This window comes from Belonocnema kinseyi, chromosome 5 (assembly GCF_010883055.1).
Source record: "Belonocnema kinseyi isolate 2016_QV_RU_SX_M_011 chromosome 5, B_treatae_v1, whole genome shotgun sequence".
Lineage (NCBI taxonomy): Eukaryota > Metazoa > Arthropoda > Insecta > Hymenoptera > Cynipidae > Belonocnema > Belonocnema kinseyi.
Window position 1 is genome coordinate 42,134,541 of NC_046661.1, and position 14,987 is coordinate 42,149,527.

The 14,987-nt window shown below is 33.2% G+C and overlaps 1 protein-coding gene across 1 annotated transcript in view; it reads right to left on the reverse strand.

Annotated features, from left to right (window-relative positions):
- The window catches only part of LOC117173134 (fat-like cadherin-related tumor suppressor homolog), a 982,814-nt gene that overhangs the window by 102,448 nt on the left and 865,379 nt on the right, over positions 1–14,987 (reverse strand). The window contains exons 5-6 of the mRNA XM_033361532.1: positions 5,445–5,551; positions 222–426 (exon numbers count right to left, since the gene is read on the reverse strand). Of these exons, the coding sequence (XP_033217423.1) occupies positions 222–426; positions 5,445–5,551 (312 nt within the window). The remainder of the gene's footprint in view (positions 1–221; positions 427–5,444; positions 5,552–14,987) is intronic.

A 14,987-nucleotide genomic window follows, 5' to 3' on the forward strand; every position in this document is an offset into this window, starting at 1 on the left:
CAATACGCCAATTAGCACAAATGGTAAGTTCCGACAGTGCCTACAAGTGTTCCTACTGGCCGCTAAATGGCAATACCGGTTTCATATGTATACACCTGGTAGGTATTGAAATATCTTAAGGATGTATTAGTTATGTATCTTTCATCTAAATGAATATCATTGGTAGCAGATGACTGCTAAGATAAAAAATAAGATATGTGGTTGGGACAAGTGGCACTTACCGGTAGTAGAGTTGATAAGGAAATAGCCTTCTGGATTGCCACTCGTGATAGAAAAAGTGAATTCTTGAGACGAGACATCACGATCGAACGCTCGTATTTGAACCACATTCACACCAGCTGGTGAGTTTTCAGGTACTGAGGGATAATATACAGGAAGCTCGGTAAGAGGAATATTGTCATTTTCGTCCAGTACTTCAATGTAAACCTGAAATAAATCAAAGTAATATTTTCTATACATAAAAAATTAATATAAATTAGTTAGCATTTACAAAAGACGAATATTGTTTATTTTCAATAAAAGTTAAAGACGAAGAGTTATAATACGCATTTGCCAATTAAAATTGAAATTGGTAACTGAAATAGGGATAAATATAGTATAGATAGATATCGATAATTAGTCATAAATAATAATTAATATTGATATTGGTCAACAGTGTTCAATAGTGGTACTAATAAGTACTATATTGAAGAAACATCTCATTCCTCACAACTAGTAATTTCCCAAAATTTCTAAAAAGTTTCAGGCACTTAGAAAAAACCTAAATTTAAGCATAATTAGTTTTTATTACTTTTTATAATTCCCTTAGAGTTTAAAATTAAAATAGAATGAACCCGTAGAATTTACCAGCTTTGTTATGAAGCGATTTGCAATCGTTAAACAATGAATAACATTTTTTCACTAACCCGTTTTTATTAAATCATTTAATTAATGTTATAAGCAACATTCTTCTTCTTCCTGGAAGAATACATTGTTCCAGGATCTCTCCTTTTGTTTTTGTATGGGAGCTTTATTTTAAATTGGCGAAACCTTGTTTAACATTAAAATACACACTAAAGTTGATTGCATATCATTTATCACATCTCTGATTTATTATACTACAAAAATTAAGGAATCAAGTACAAAAATACTTTTAAAAACAGCTGATCGGCGACTTTTAAGCTTCTGTCTAAACGTTTTTTTACTTAAAAATAAAATTTTATCAGTTTGTATTAAACCTGCTCTTTCTGCCTTTTAAATAAAAAGATAAGAATTACTTTCTGCCACAAGAATTACTTTAATGGCCAAGTATACTTTTAAGAAGAAATGATTGTTGCTGATAAAATTATTTAAAAAGATTTAATAAAAATGGTTTATTCAATAAATTGTATTTATTGTCTTAGGATTGTAAATAACGTCGTGCAAAACATCTTTTAAATTATACTTAGTATATTGTATTTTAATTTCAAACAATAAATTAATTATATAACAAAATAAAGACTAATTAAGCTTATAAATTTTTCTAAATATCTAAAACGCTTTAGGATTTTATCGAAATGACCTGAAAGTATTCAATAGTGATCACTATTAATCATTAGTGTTGACAAATATTCACTATTGATAGTTTCGTTTATGCAGAATGAACTGCCTACTTAATAGTAATAAATACTGATGGTCAATATCGTATTTCATATAAAATGAAGGGTATCGCGGCATAACCATGTAAGTGTCAAGCCAAACTTTATTCGGGAGAGATAAAAAAAGTTAAAAAATTTTAATTATTAAAAAATAAAGAAATGAAAATTAAACAGAAGAAGTTAACACTTTCCGAGAACACATTTATCAAATTTTGCTTGCGGTTACCAGCAAAATTACTGATAAATGAATGCTTACGTTTGCATGACCAGTATATTTTCAAGCGCTATTAAGAGGGCTGGGTACATGAGCTTTTATAAGGTCATCGTTGCACTCTATTTTCTTCGAAAGTACAATGAAAAATATGACTTATATGGTATTTCCGCTTTCAGAAAAGAATGCTCTATATCTATAGTGTTTTGTAATTGCAATAAACATTTCTTAAATTAACAATAAGCTTTGTCAAAGTTACCCTACTTTTGAAGACTAATTTCTCGGCTCGTAATGATTATTTCACAAATTTACAACATTAATAACATCTATCGACTTTTCATCTACAAGTTTATGTACCTATCTAAACAATTTTTCTTAAATAAATATGAAAAAACAGAGTTTAACGAAGTGTCTGCATTGAGCAAATGTAAGGCCAGTAACTACCGATTCTAGCGGCCAAATATTCAGAATTTCACGAAACGTGCAAATCCGTTGAACGTCAGAGAAGTATTTTTAGCAAATTTTTGCAACTTCCGTCAAGATTGGTAGTTACTCGCCTTCAATTTCTTCCGTGCAAATACTTCCTTCACCTCTGTTTTTTCATATTTATTGAAGAAAATTTGTTTATATAGGTACATATACGAGGTGTGTTCAAAAAATAAAGTGACTTTATGGTTTTCTAAAAAAATATTCATTTATTCCTCAATATTTATGTTGTCCCCTTCAAAGTAATCCCCCTCAGATATAATACACTTGTGCCAACGCTTTTTCCAATCATCGAAGCACTTCTGATAATCATTTTGTGGTATGGCCTTGAGTTCTTTCAGCGATGCAGTTTTTATCTCCACAATCGTTGAAAATCGATGTCCTTTCATGGGTCTCTTCAGGTTTGGGAAAAGAAAAAAGTCACTGGGGGCCAAATCCGGTGAATATGGAGGCTGTGGCATGACAGTGGTGCTGTTTTTGGTCAGAAAATCTTTCACAAGCAACGATGAATGAGCAGGTGCATTATCGTGATGCAAAAGCCACGAATTGTTTTTCGAAAGTTCCGGACGTTTTTTGCGAAAAGATAGCATGGCATGAGCCAACCGATATGCCAACATCTTCAGCAACTTCTCTGATGGTAATTCGGCGATTTTTCAACACCATTTCTTCCACTGCTTGAACGTTTTCATCTGTTGTTGACGTGCTGAGACGCCCAGGGCGAGGTTCGTCTTCGACATACTCTCGGCCTTCTTGGAACAGCTTGTACCACTTATACACATTTTTCTTACTCAGAGTAGACTCACTGTATGCAACTGTCAAAATTTCAAGAGTTTTAGAGCACTGGATTCCATTTTTCACACAAAATTTAATGCAAACTCTTTGCTCCATTTTTTTCGAAAGAATAAAATCGCCGAGCACACCAAACCCTTCTAACCTTCTAACCTTTTACGCCTCTGCCAGAAAAACAAACCGAGCTACATAATCAAAACTGTGAACATATGATCGTGACGAGTGTACCAACACAACAAAACAAAAAATTTAAAACTTGAATGTACGTAGCCCGCGAAAATTGAAAAGTCACCTTACTTTTTGAACACACCTCGTACTTGTAGATGAAAAGTCAATAGATGTTTTTAATGTTGTAAATTTGTGAAACAACCATTACGATCCCGGAAATAATTTTTCAAAAGTAGGGTAACTTTGACTAAGGTTATTGTTGATATAGTAGCATTTTTTATGAAAAAAGTGACTTCTAAAAGTATATACCAATCGATTCAGAATTTCACGAAACGTGCAAATCCGTTGAACGTCAGAGAAGTATTTTTAGCAAATTTTTGCAACTTTCGTCAAGATTGGTAGTTACTTGCCTATAATTTACTCCGTGCACATACTTCGTTGACCTCTGTTTTTTCATATTTATTTAAGAAAAGCATTGGATATAAGGTATGTATTTAAAAAATGTCTTAATGAAATCATTCGATTAGATGAAAATTCAAAAAGAGCACTTTCAACATTTCAAACTTTATTTCGACTTATTGCGACCTTTTTTTTTTGTAAAAACATTGTAAATAATTATAAAGTATGTTGTATGTCTGGATCCATAAAAAAATAAGGTAGAAGAGATATGTGTAAAATTGCAATGATAATTTACAATAATAAAAACATGCTTGATCTCACTGATCCTGCTTCTTGTAAGACCAATTTCTGGGTCTGTAATTATAATTTCAAAGCTAGAGAGTAAGATTGCAACAGAAAACACGTTTTTCTGGAATTTTGAGAAATTTGAGTCAAAATTTTCATTGGTTATAAAGTGTATTTCGAAATTACCCTAATGAAATGTTTTGATTAGATGAAAATTCAAATAGAGCTTTTTCAACATTTCAAATTTTATTTCGACTTATTGCGACCGTTTTTTTTTTTTGTAAAAACATTGTAAATACTTATAAAATTTGTTATATGTCTGGATTCGTAAAAAAATAAGGTAGAAGAGATATGTGTAAAATTTCAATGATAATTTACAATATTAAAAACATGCTTGATCTAAGTAATCCTGCTTTTTATAAGACGAATTTCTGGCCCTGTCATTATTATTTCACAATTAGAGAGTAAGATTTCAATAGAAAATACTTTTTTCTAGTATATTGAGAAGTTTCGGTCCAAATTTTCATTGGATGTCAAGTATATTTCGAAATTATCCAAATGAAATGTTTGGATTAGATGAAAACTCAAATGGAGCATTTTCAAAATTTCAAACTCTGACGTTCAACGAATTTGCACGTTTCTTGAAATTCTGAATCGAATGATATATACATTTAGGAGTCACTTTTTTCATAGAAAACGGTATTATTGTAACAACAACAAAAGTAATGATTATTTCACAAATTTACAAAACAATAGGCATGTAACAATGGGTATTTAAAACCATTAATAATAATTATAAATTATGTGGAATGCTTGGATTGGTAAACGAGTTAGGAAAATAAAGCTTTAACGATCAACTAACATTGAAACTATTGACCGATTTTTTCAATCTTTTTTTGATTTACTCATAATAATATAACGAGGCTAATGCAGTACATTAAAATTTCATTCATGAATATTGTACAAGATTCTGATTTTTATCCGCTGTGTCTAATCTCAAACAATGGGAGGGTCTCGCGAGGCCAAAAACCGTCCGCTCGACAAACTACCACCCGCTGCAAGGGTACCGTTTTCCAGACAATGCCTGAACCTGGCTGACGGTCCCCTGATTATTACTTTCTCGCAGGAAATTTTTTTCACACTTTTTTTATTATGTACCCTTTTTTCTGAAAATATTTCAACTGTGATTAGCTGTCGAAATTTTTTTTTCACTCAGAAGCTCCACCCTTTGGGGCGTGCTTATCATATTTCTGTCTCTCTCGCACACTCAACTCAGAATTCACACGGATGTCCCCAGCCCTCTTCAGTATTATTTACTGGTAATTTATAACAATAGAGATCGTAATAATATTATGCCTAGTAAATACTCTTATAAGTTTGTATATTATCTATATTATTCATCATGTACTAATTGTAAATAACAAATTAGGCAAAAAATTGTAAAATTTAAAGTATTTTATCCCGGAATAATTTTATTTTTTAGAACTTACTTCTTGCTTGGAACTGAGAGGAACCACTCCGTGATCTTGTGCGTAGACTGTCAGCCAGTAACCTTTCTTCGTCTCAACGTCGAGGACTACTTTAGTTCTTATGTTTCCTGTAAAATGAAATATAAAAAATATTACAATATTTATTTTATAAATTATATGCAACGGTACATAAACCAGAATATAAAATATAAGTATTTGCTAGCAATTTAATTTTATAGGGGGTTTTCATAGTAATTTTTGAGTAATTCCCCAATTTTTCCTTAGAATAATACAGTTTTTCTAATATCATCTTAGTAAAGTACTTATATCAAAGCACAGTTAAGTAGACTTTGAAAATTTTAAGCAACTTAGCTTAGAAATTATAAATAAAAAAATACGCAAAATGTATTGTTACGCACCTGTCCCAAACTTCAAAATTAAAAATAAAAATACTATATAATCTTAACACCATATTTTAATATAAAATATTCACATATATCACTTATATTGAGTTAAAAAATATGAAAAACAAGAATTCAATATTATAAATTTTAAGACTTTAAAAATCGCTTCACAGCCTCTCTCAAAAGTTTTTTGTCTTGTTACCCTGCATTGCGATTTAAGGATACAATTCACAAATAATTATACAAACTAGTCTTAATGCTGGCTAGAATTGTTAATTATAATTTTAGTATAGCTAAAAATTAATTTATCAAGGCCGATTTGGAACAGAAGTTAATAATGATCACTACGTTTTCGTACTATTATTTACAAAATTTCAGGTAACAGTCCATATTGAATTATTATATACTACAAAATGAGAAACTGCCACGAGACCTTTAGCAACGTGTAAAATTCATATCCATCACAAATACATTCCTTGATCTCTTAATTTAAAAAAGTGGATATTTTTTCAAAAATTTCTTACGTAAAATGTTCCACTTTTTGGCAATCATTCAGACAAAAATATAGAAATTTATTAAAATAATTTTATACAGTCGTTTGTTATATATCAGGTCAGACTTTAAACTTTTCTTTACGCTTCTATAGTAAATGGAAAAATACTATTTCAAAAACTCCTGGGATTTATACACATATTTGAAAAACATGGTGATCATTTTGATTGAATGAAAATAGGAAACGAAGAATTGATTTACAATTAAGTATCATTATAGAGCGAATTTCAGAATAAAATTAGTAGAATTTTCTGAAGTTTGCCCGTGTATATTAACAATACAGTCATATACGATAGGAGAAACATTTGCGTGCGAGCCAGGAAAATTAGACTTTTAACTATAAGGCTCAAGTTTAGTGTGGTTCACTATTCAGAATTTTATGATAATATACGTGAGTTAGTTGTAAAACCTGAATGGCAGACCACGTAAAGAATGGTTATAATGTGAAAATGAGACCCCAATGAAAATAGACATAAGAAGCCACAGAAACACGGGAGCTTGCATGAAAATACGCCTGAAATAGAAGACTGTGAATACTAATGGGCCCGAGTGGGGAACTTCACATGGCGCCTCTGTGAGTCTCTTCACTTAGGGGTATTGCTAGAGAGATTGATCAGCAACCTGGGTCGGATCAGTGTTGCGGAATAAACGTGTTACCTAAATGAGTAACACGAGAATTCTAGACTAACACTTGGACAAGTTTTCAGTGGATGCTCAAAGTGTGCATTCTACGGGTACATAGAGAGGCACAATGCGGCTATAAAATTGTTATATTACCAAACTTGGGGGCCACAGCATGCGGGACGATGGCGATGGTAAGCTGCCAGATGGTCAGCCACATTTCATCAATTAAACAGCTGGCGAGCAAGAACATCTGCGACAAACCGTAAGCAGTGGAACATCAACTGTGCCTGCTGAGGATGCTTTGGCTAGCGTGAGCTATTTGCAGCCAACCATCTCGACAGAAATACCGTAGGAGAGCATCAAGTGTGACACCACAATGAAAGAGAAATAGGTGCGTCTCTGTTACGAAATTGCAAAGTTTGAAACGAAAATGGAACAAGGACACAATTTAAGAACGAAATTTGTTGTAAAGTATTCTATTATACAGAAAGTCGCACTAAGAGATCTTATTGCTAAGGTGAAGGACATTAGGACTAATCTACACATCACCGAAGACCGGGCAATAGAAATTAAACAATAGGTTAATTTGGCGTGAAGAAACGACGGCAATGGACATCAGTTAGAGGAAGCCGAGTCATACGGTCAAGCAGGGGCAATTAATGTTCTTCCTCAACTTGTTGATGATCGAACACCACCACATCCTCCAAAGTTGGATGGCCTTATACAACCAGAGGCAGAAGCAGATGTTCAGCAACCAAAGAAGCGACGAAAATGGACACACCATATAAACAGAGATTCTACGCGCCTTTATTTTTCGGCAAAGAAATATGGGCAAAGTGTGAGGAGAGGACGTCATAGACTCTCTTTACTTAAATACCCAGAGCTATCCACAAAAATAAATGAGCAGAATTTCTCGGATAAAAAACGCTTAATATCTGTAAACAGATTGCTTTCGGTTGCTGAAAACGCTGCTATTAAAATAGAAGTGGAACAGCAACTTCCTATTGATGAACTCCCCTTAGAAGATGTGGTCAACAAAGACTTAATTAAAGCTGAAGGCATAGGTGCTAGGGATAATGAACATCATGTACCGTATCCATTAGAACCACATCCAGATATTAATAACGATGATCTGGATAGCGAAATCCCAGAAATACTACAACACCTTGAAGGAATTTTGGGCATGCTTGACTAGTGTTTAGATATGTAGAACAAACACTACGGCATTCTGTGCCCAAAATGAACACCACAAATGATCTGCGGACAATAATAGAACACATTAACAGCAAGGCTTTACCTCAAGTTTTATCTACGTATTTGAACGTAATACAATAAGCGTTAGAGGTGCAACCTCTTGTATACTGTGCAGCTGTGGCAACCGTTAGAACGTTGGGCCGCAGAACTAAGCCTGCAAATGCAGTTTTTGTCCCATCAAGGGATCGAGATTCACCATGAAAAATCAGATTGGATATAAATGTCAGCAAATTAAGGTGAAAATTAGGTCGATTAACTTAATATAGAAAAGGAAATAGAACAAGAAAGCTGATAAATCATGTTACTAAAATCTTCAACCCTCGGTACATCGAGACATTGACAGCAGCAATATTGGATGAGATTCAAGACTGTAAAGCAAAATAACCAGCAAGACACCGAAGTCCCTCAGTTGGAAGATATGACTAACTATTGTTCGGGTGTTTGGGGAAAAATAAATAGATGCAATTTGGACACTGCGTGGTTCAAACTGGAGAAAGCAAAGGCAAGCAATAATCCTGAAAAGCAGCTGGCAAACATCACAGCTTTAGATGTTTCAGCGGTCTTGAAAAGAGCAAGTAACAGGAAAGCTCCAGGTCCAGATATGTTGCACAACTTCTGGTACAAGTACCTGACGAGTGTGCATCATGCGATGGCAAGGTGTTTTCCGAAGATCATTGAACACTCAGATCTGAAGCCATGCTTTATGCTCTAGGATGCCATGCTCTATACTCTAGGATGTTGTAAAAACTCGCGAGGTTGTAAAGATCTAGTTACTATAGATGCTGTTGCCATGACTAAAGCTCGTAAGCATCAATGGCATACATTGACTACAAGCAAGTGTTTCTTTCCGTGAAGCATGATTATTTGCTTGAAGTCTTAAAACTTTACAAAATTTGCACACGCATTATGAACTTTCTAAGTTTTGTGATGCGGCTCTGGGGTAGAAGAATTAAGTATTTTGATCATGGACAATCAAGGATAACTAGATCAATACGCATTACGACGGGTATATTTTAAGGTGACTCCTTCAGTGCTCTATGGTTCTGTTTAGCGTCAAATCCATTGACCAAAACACTAAACAGCATGTCTCATGGATTCAGAATTCATGATAATGAGGACGGTCATCAAGTGACTTATCTTCTATACATGGATGACCTGAAGCTGTACGCTAGTTCAGCCCAGAATCAGTAAATACCATATGGAGAAATGTGAATCATGCATCTATTCGTCCCACTGTGATTTCGGCTACAGTCAATGTGAACTTAAGATGCACTGAACATCTTGAATATTTAGGAGTCAGTAGAGTATTGGTAGCAGGTCAAAAGGCCGTTTTATGATACACCAGTCGCACTGTAAGAAACTTTCTTGACCATCATGAAGCAAGCGACTAAAACCCTATGGAGCAGCAGATGGCAATCTAAGAAAGCATCCAGAGGTGACTCTGGGCACCTCCAACACTCGCGTCCGTTTGTAATTTTGTACCTTCAACATCATCGCAGCAGATTTAAGCAGCGTATTAAATTAACTTATAACATCCTAATCTTATCAGTCACTTGACTTAGTCCGTGGCTATGGCGTATAATTGGGTTCACGCGAGTAAAAGTTTTACAAAAATAAGAAAGCATCCAGAAGGGAACCCCGAACCACACCATGCTCGTAATTTTGTACCTACAACATCACCGCAAGACATTTCAAAAATCGTATTAAATTAACTTATTACATCCGCAGCTCATCAGTCACTCCACTTAGACCGTGGCTTTGGTAAAAAACTGGGTTCACCCGAGTAAAAGTTAAAAAAAAATAATAATAAAGAAAGCATCCAGAGGTGACCATTTGTCACCTCCAACGCCCGCGGCCACTGTTTAAGTAGAACAGCGGTAAAAGACAAACTCCAAAATAAACCATGCTCTTAATTTTGTACCTACAACATCATCGCAAGAGATTCCTAAAATCGTATTAAATTAACTTTTAACATCCTCATCTCATCAGTCACTTGACTTAGTCCGTGGGTATGATGAAAAACCGGGTTCACCTGAGTCAAATTTTGAAAAAAAATAGTTCAAGTTCGAGTTGGATTCTATTATTGTATACGAAAAATGTTATTTCTATAGTATAAAAATCTAAACTTGAACTAAAAGAATGATTATAATCCCCATAATCATTGATGTGATTTGCTGCGAGCAAAGTTTCGCATCTCTTACAATGTTGGTAATAACTATCCCCTTGCCCTTCCCCTATAACTCAGTCGTTATTTTATCCCACCCCAAAATTGCTAAAACTCTCTCCCTCGCATCAAGCGAAGCGCTAATAAGACATACGAGTTATTTAATAGCTTAAGAACGAAGTAAGGGATATATGGGGAGAGAAGGTCATTAGATCTTGCCTCATTTGTAGAGACGACATAGTAAAGTACAATTAATGAATATTAAAGAAATTATAGTAAAAGTCTGTACATGGAAAAAAAATTAAGGTAACAAAATTAAGTCCTAGTTTTCAATATGACGGATGGAAATTGATATATCCCCGAGAAAGAAACATATTTTCATTTTAACCTGTGAAGTTTTAAAAGAGTTCTGAATAAAATCAAATTTTATTGTAAAATGAAGGAAGATTGCTCTTTGTCTAAACTTTAGAATATTTAGGATTATGAACATAGATTCTTTATTCTGTATTGCAAAATAAAACCAAATATTCATGTTTTAAAGAAAAGCTTAAAGAAAATTGCTTTGATTCAGTAAAATATATATGATTTAGGAAGAAGTTTTTCACGTAATTATAATTTCGTTTATAATCACGGATTATCCTGATGAAATTCTATTGTGATTAATTAAACAAATTATTTGCAAATAGAACGCTTTTTATTGATTCAATTCTGTTTTCTCACTTTATTGTTTTCTCGCATGAATGTTGTATTTTTTTCATTGTTACAAAATACTAATTTTCCTTTAACGAAATCATATTGTAACCAAAACAAAATAATTTTATTGCATTGCTTGGTTTTAGGTGACTCTGGTACGTAAAACTCGGAAACTATTAGTGGTATCAAATTCTTCGTTGTGCAGGAAGTGCGTGCTTATTTAGTGCGAATATATGCCACGAAATCAAAATTTTTTGCCCGATAATTTTGGATAAAAACATGTAGTAATGCTGGCTTCTGCTGACTCTGGTAAATGTAACTCTGAAACTATTAGCCGTATCAAACTCTCTTTTGTGCAGGAATTTAGTGCTTATTTAGTGCCAATATATGCCGTAAAAACTAAATTTTGTGCCCAGTAATTTTAGTCAAAAACATGTAGTAATGTTGGCTTCAAGAGACTCTGGTATTTGAAACTCGAAAACTATTAGTCGTATAAAATTCGCTTTTGCGCAGAAATTTCGTGCTAAGTAAGTGCTAATATATGCCGCAAAAACTAAATGTCGCAGTAAAAAAAGTGCCCGGATGTTGTGCATATCACAAATCCAGATCACTCAATTAGCACTAAATTCCCGTGTAAAGGAGAATTTAAAACCACTAATAGTTTCCGAGTTTCACATGTCGGAGCTGTGGTTTCAGCTGAAGCTAGCATTACTACATGTTTTTAAACAAAATTAACGGGCACAACATTGAGTTTTTGAGCTATATATTAGCACTAAATAAGCTCTAAATTCTGGCGCAAAGAAGATCTTGACTTCAGCTGAAGCGAGCATTATTACATGTTTTTGACCAAAATTATTGGGCACCCAATTTTTTTTCTGTAGCATAAATTATTAGAGAAAATTCACACAAATAATAAAAACGTGGATAGATATTAAATTCAATAAGAGCTGCAGTTGCAAAGTATTTCAATACTATAATTCACAAAAATAACTTCATCAAAATACTATACAATACAGAACTGTAGTAAAAATATTGTAACACATCTTTCATTAGTGTTAAAACGGAATATTCTAATAAAGTAGTACAGTGAAATAGTACAGTTAAATAGCCCTTCCGAGAATTGATGCCACGCCGCGCCGCAGCACAATTATTCGAGTCATCTGGTCGAAAAATAAGGCGAAGATGGTAATTTCTGGGACCGTAATTTTTTTCTGTTAAGTACTTCATTTGGGGGTTGAGGTCAGCTTATGTGAATAGGATTTTAGCTCGGAACACCGACATTTTTGGGGGAAAAGTTGGTAAATATCACGTTCCATTGGATTGGTGCTTTCCTGTGCATTTGAGAGGTGAAAGTTTTCTTACAAAAATTAAAGTAGATAAAATATTTCGTAAAACTAAAAAAAAAAAGTTGTCCTGTCACCAATAGTCTCGGTGATACGGCCTTCAAAAAAACCCCGATTTTTTTCAAATTTTTTGCCAAAAATCATATGTATTTTTTTTGTTTCTCTGTAGCTCGGATCCTGATCGACACATCCACGAAGTAATATTAATAAGAAACCAATGGAATATCTGCGAATCCGACAGTGCCGAGAGACGAGTGTCATGGCTGTCATTTTAATGTGAGGCAAAGCAAAAGTTGTTTTCCTGCTGTGTTATGTACTGTTTTTTCATTGTTGATCATTTTGAAAAAGATACATATATTTCGAAGCCGTAAGTATTTAATGCATAATTTAATTCGGAGTTAGCTTGCATATAAACTTTCAAAAAGTGATTTTTTTTTAAGTCGCACAAAAGTAATTTATAGGTTAAATGGTGTCGATTGCAATTCTGTAATTTTCGTAACATTACTAATATTCGTTGTAATAATTTTGTAGATAATGTGTGTTATACGAGGATGTAAAAAAATCAAGAATGTGAGATATAAGGCTGGTGGAAAGGTGGACTCAGCAGTATGGTTAATATTGTAATTCCTAAAAAACGTAGAACTTTGAATTTTAAACTAAAGAATTTTTAATTTGGGCATTTCACAATTTAAAATTAAGCGAGTTTTTGATTTTGAAATTAAAAATTCTATAACTTTGATGAATTCAATTTGAAACCTTCAATTCGAAACAGCATTTTGAAGTTGGTCAAAGAGGTAAATGAAGTTTATTTTCACAAAACAGTAAATACTAATAATTGTTACAGAACATTTTTATAAATAGTTAGTTTTGTAAATATCACTGAAACCTTAATTTAAGATTCCGATTTTTTAAATTACATGAATTTGATATCATCTTAATTTCAAAGCATTTTATCATTCAAATTTAGCGCTGAAATAGGTGGTAACTCTTTCGGCTCTTGGCGACAGTACTTCGTGTATCTTTGTGGCGCTCGCAGATATTTCACTTAAAAGTCAGGACATCTATTCCGAAAAAGTTGCCATGCTTTCGTAGCAGAGAGTTTCTTCTCCTTACTATTACTTCGTGGAGATATCTAAAAATGGTCAACAGATAAATTAAAGTAGACGGAAATATCTGTAATTTCAACAACAAAAACATTGTCCTAACTATAATAGTTAGTCATTAATCGTGACCTATTAGGAGTAGGACCATTTCCTTTTTTTATCTTAAATAGAATTAAGTCCTCTTATATTAATTCTGTAGGAACATTCTTCCGTGATAACCCCGAAACGAGATATTTACAAAAAACTGATCTCTGGGCATTTCATTGAAAATTTAGGTCGAAGTGGGGCACATTTAGAGGGTGCTAAGTCGTAATCTATTATAGTTGGGATAATGTTTTTTTTAAATTACAGGTATTTACGTCTACTTTAATTCATCTGTTGACCATTTTTAAATCTGGCTATTAGGATCTAAGCTACAGAGAAACAAAGAAAACCTGAGATTTTTTGAAGAAAATTGAAAAAATCAGGGGTTTTTGAAAGGCCATAACTGCGAGACTATTGGTAATAGGACAAAGTTTTTTATTTTTTAGTTTTCCGCAGAATTTGATCTATTTCAATTTTTGTAAGAACACTTTTACCTCTAAAATGCAAAGGAAAGCACCAATCTAATGGAATGTGATATCTTGCATCTTTGTCCAAAAAAATTTCCATGTTCCGGAATGAAATCATGTTCACAGAACCTGACCCCATATTATGCACCCCCAAATGAAGTACTTAGCAGAAAAAATTACTGCCCCAGAAATTGCCATCTAATAGTACCAGATGGCTGGACTAAGTGGAGTGTAATCGGAAAATTAGGTTCAAAATGTCATTTAGAACGCAATTATGCACCGATTTCAGATTTTTTGTTGTTGAAAAATTCAGGGCTAAATTTTTCGAAAACTGGTGAGATTAGAATTTTTATTTTTTTGTTTATTTAATTTTTATTTCAATGCAAACAGCGAAAGAAATGTCGATTTTTTTAATTTCATTTTTTAACTTCTAGACAAAATTTTTCTTGTACTTTTGGTCCCTTGGATTTAATGCACAAAGGTGTAAGAAAGATAAAAAGAATGGTTAACACTCATATTCAATTGTTATAAACAAATTGTATTAACAAATACTCAACATTAGGGTTTATTCGCCTTCAAAGTATATTTCTGCTCTGAAATCGCTTGCTTTCATCGTTAGGATAATACGTGGACATTAAAATTTAAGAGTAAATGTTATTTCTTTATTTTATAAACAAATTATATAAACAAATGCACATTATGGCCGTTTTTAGGCGAAAAGAAACAGTTTTTCTTCCGACCTTGTTGAAATTATATTGCCAATAATGATGTTATCTGAAGAAATCTCTGCCATTCATAAATATTTGTTTATTTTGTAAGCAATTTTACAGATTAGCACCCGCTCTCGGCGAAATCCTGCGGTTGTCCTTACGACAA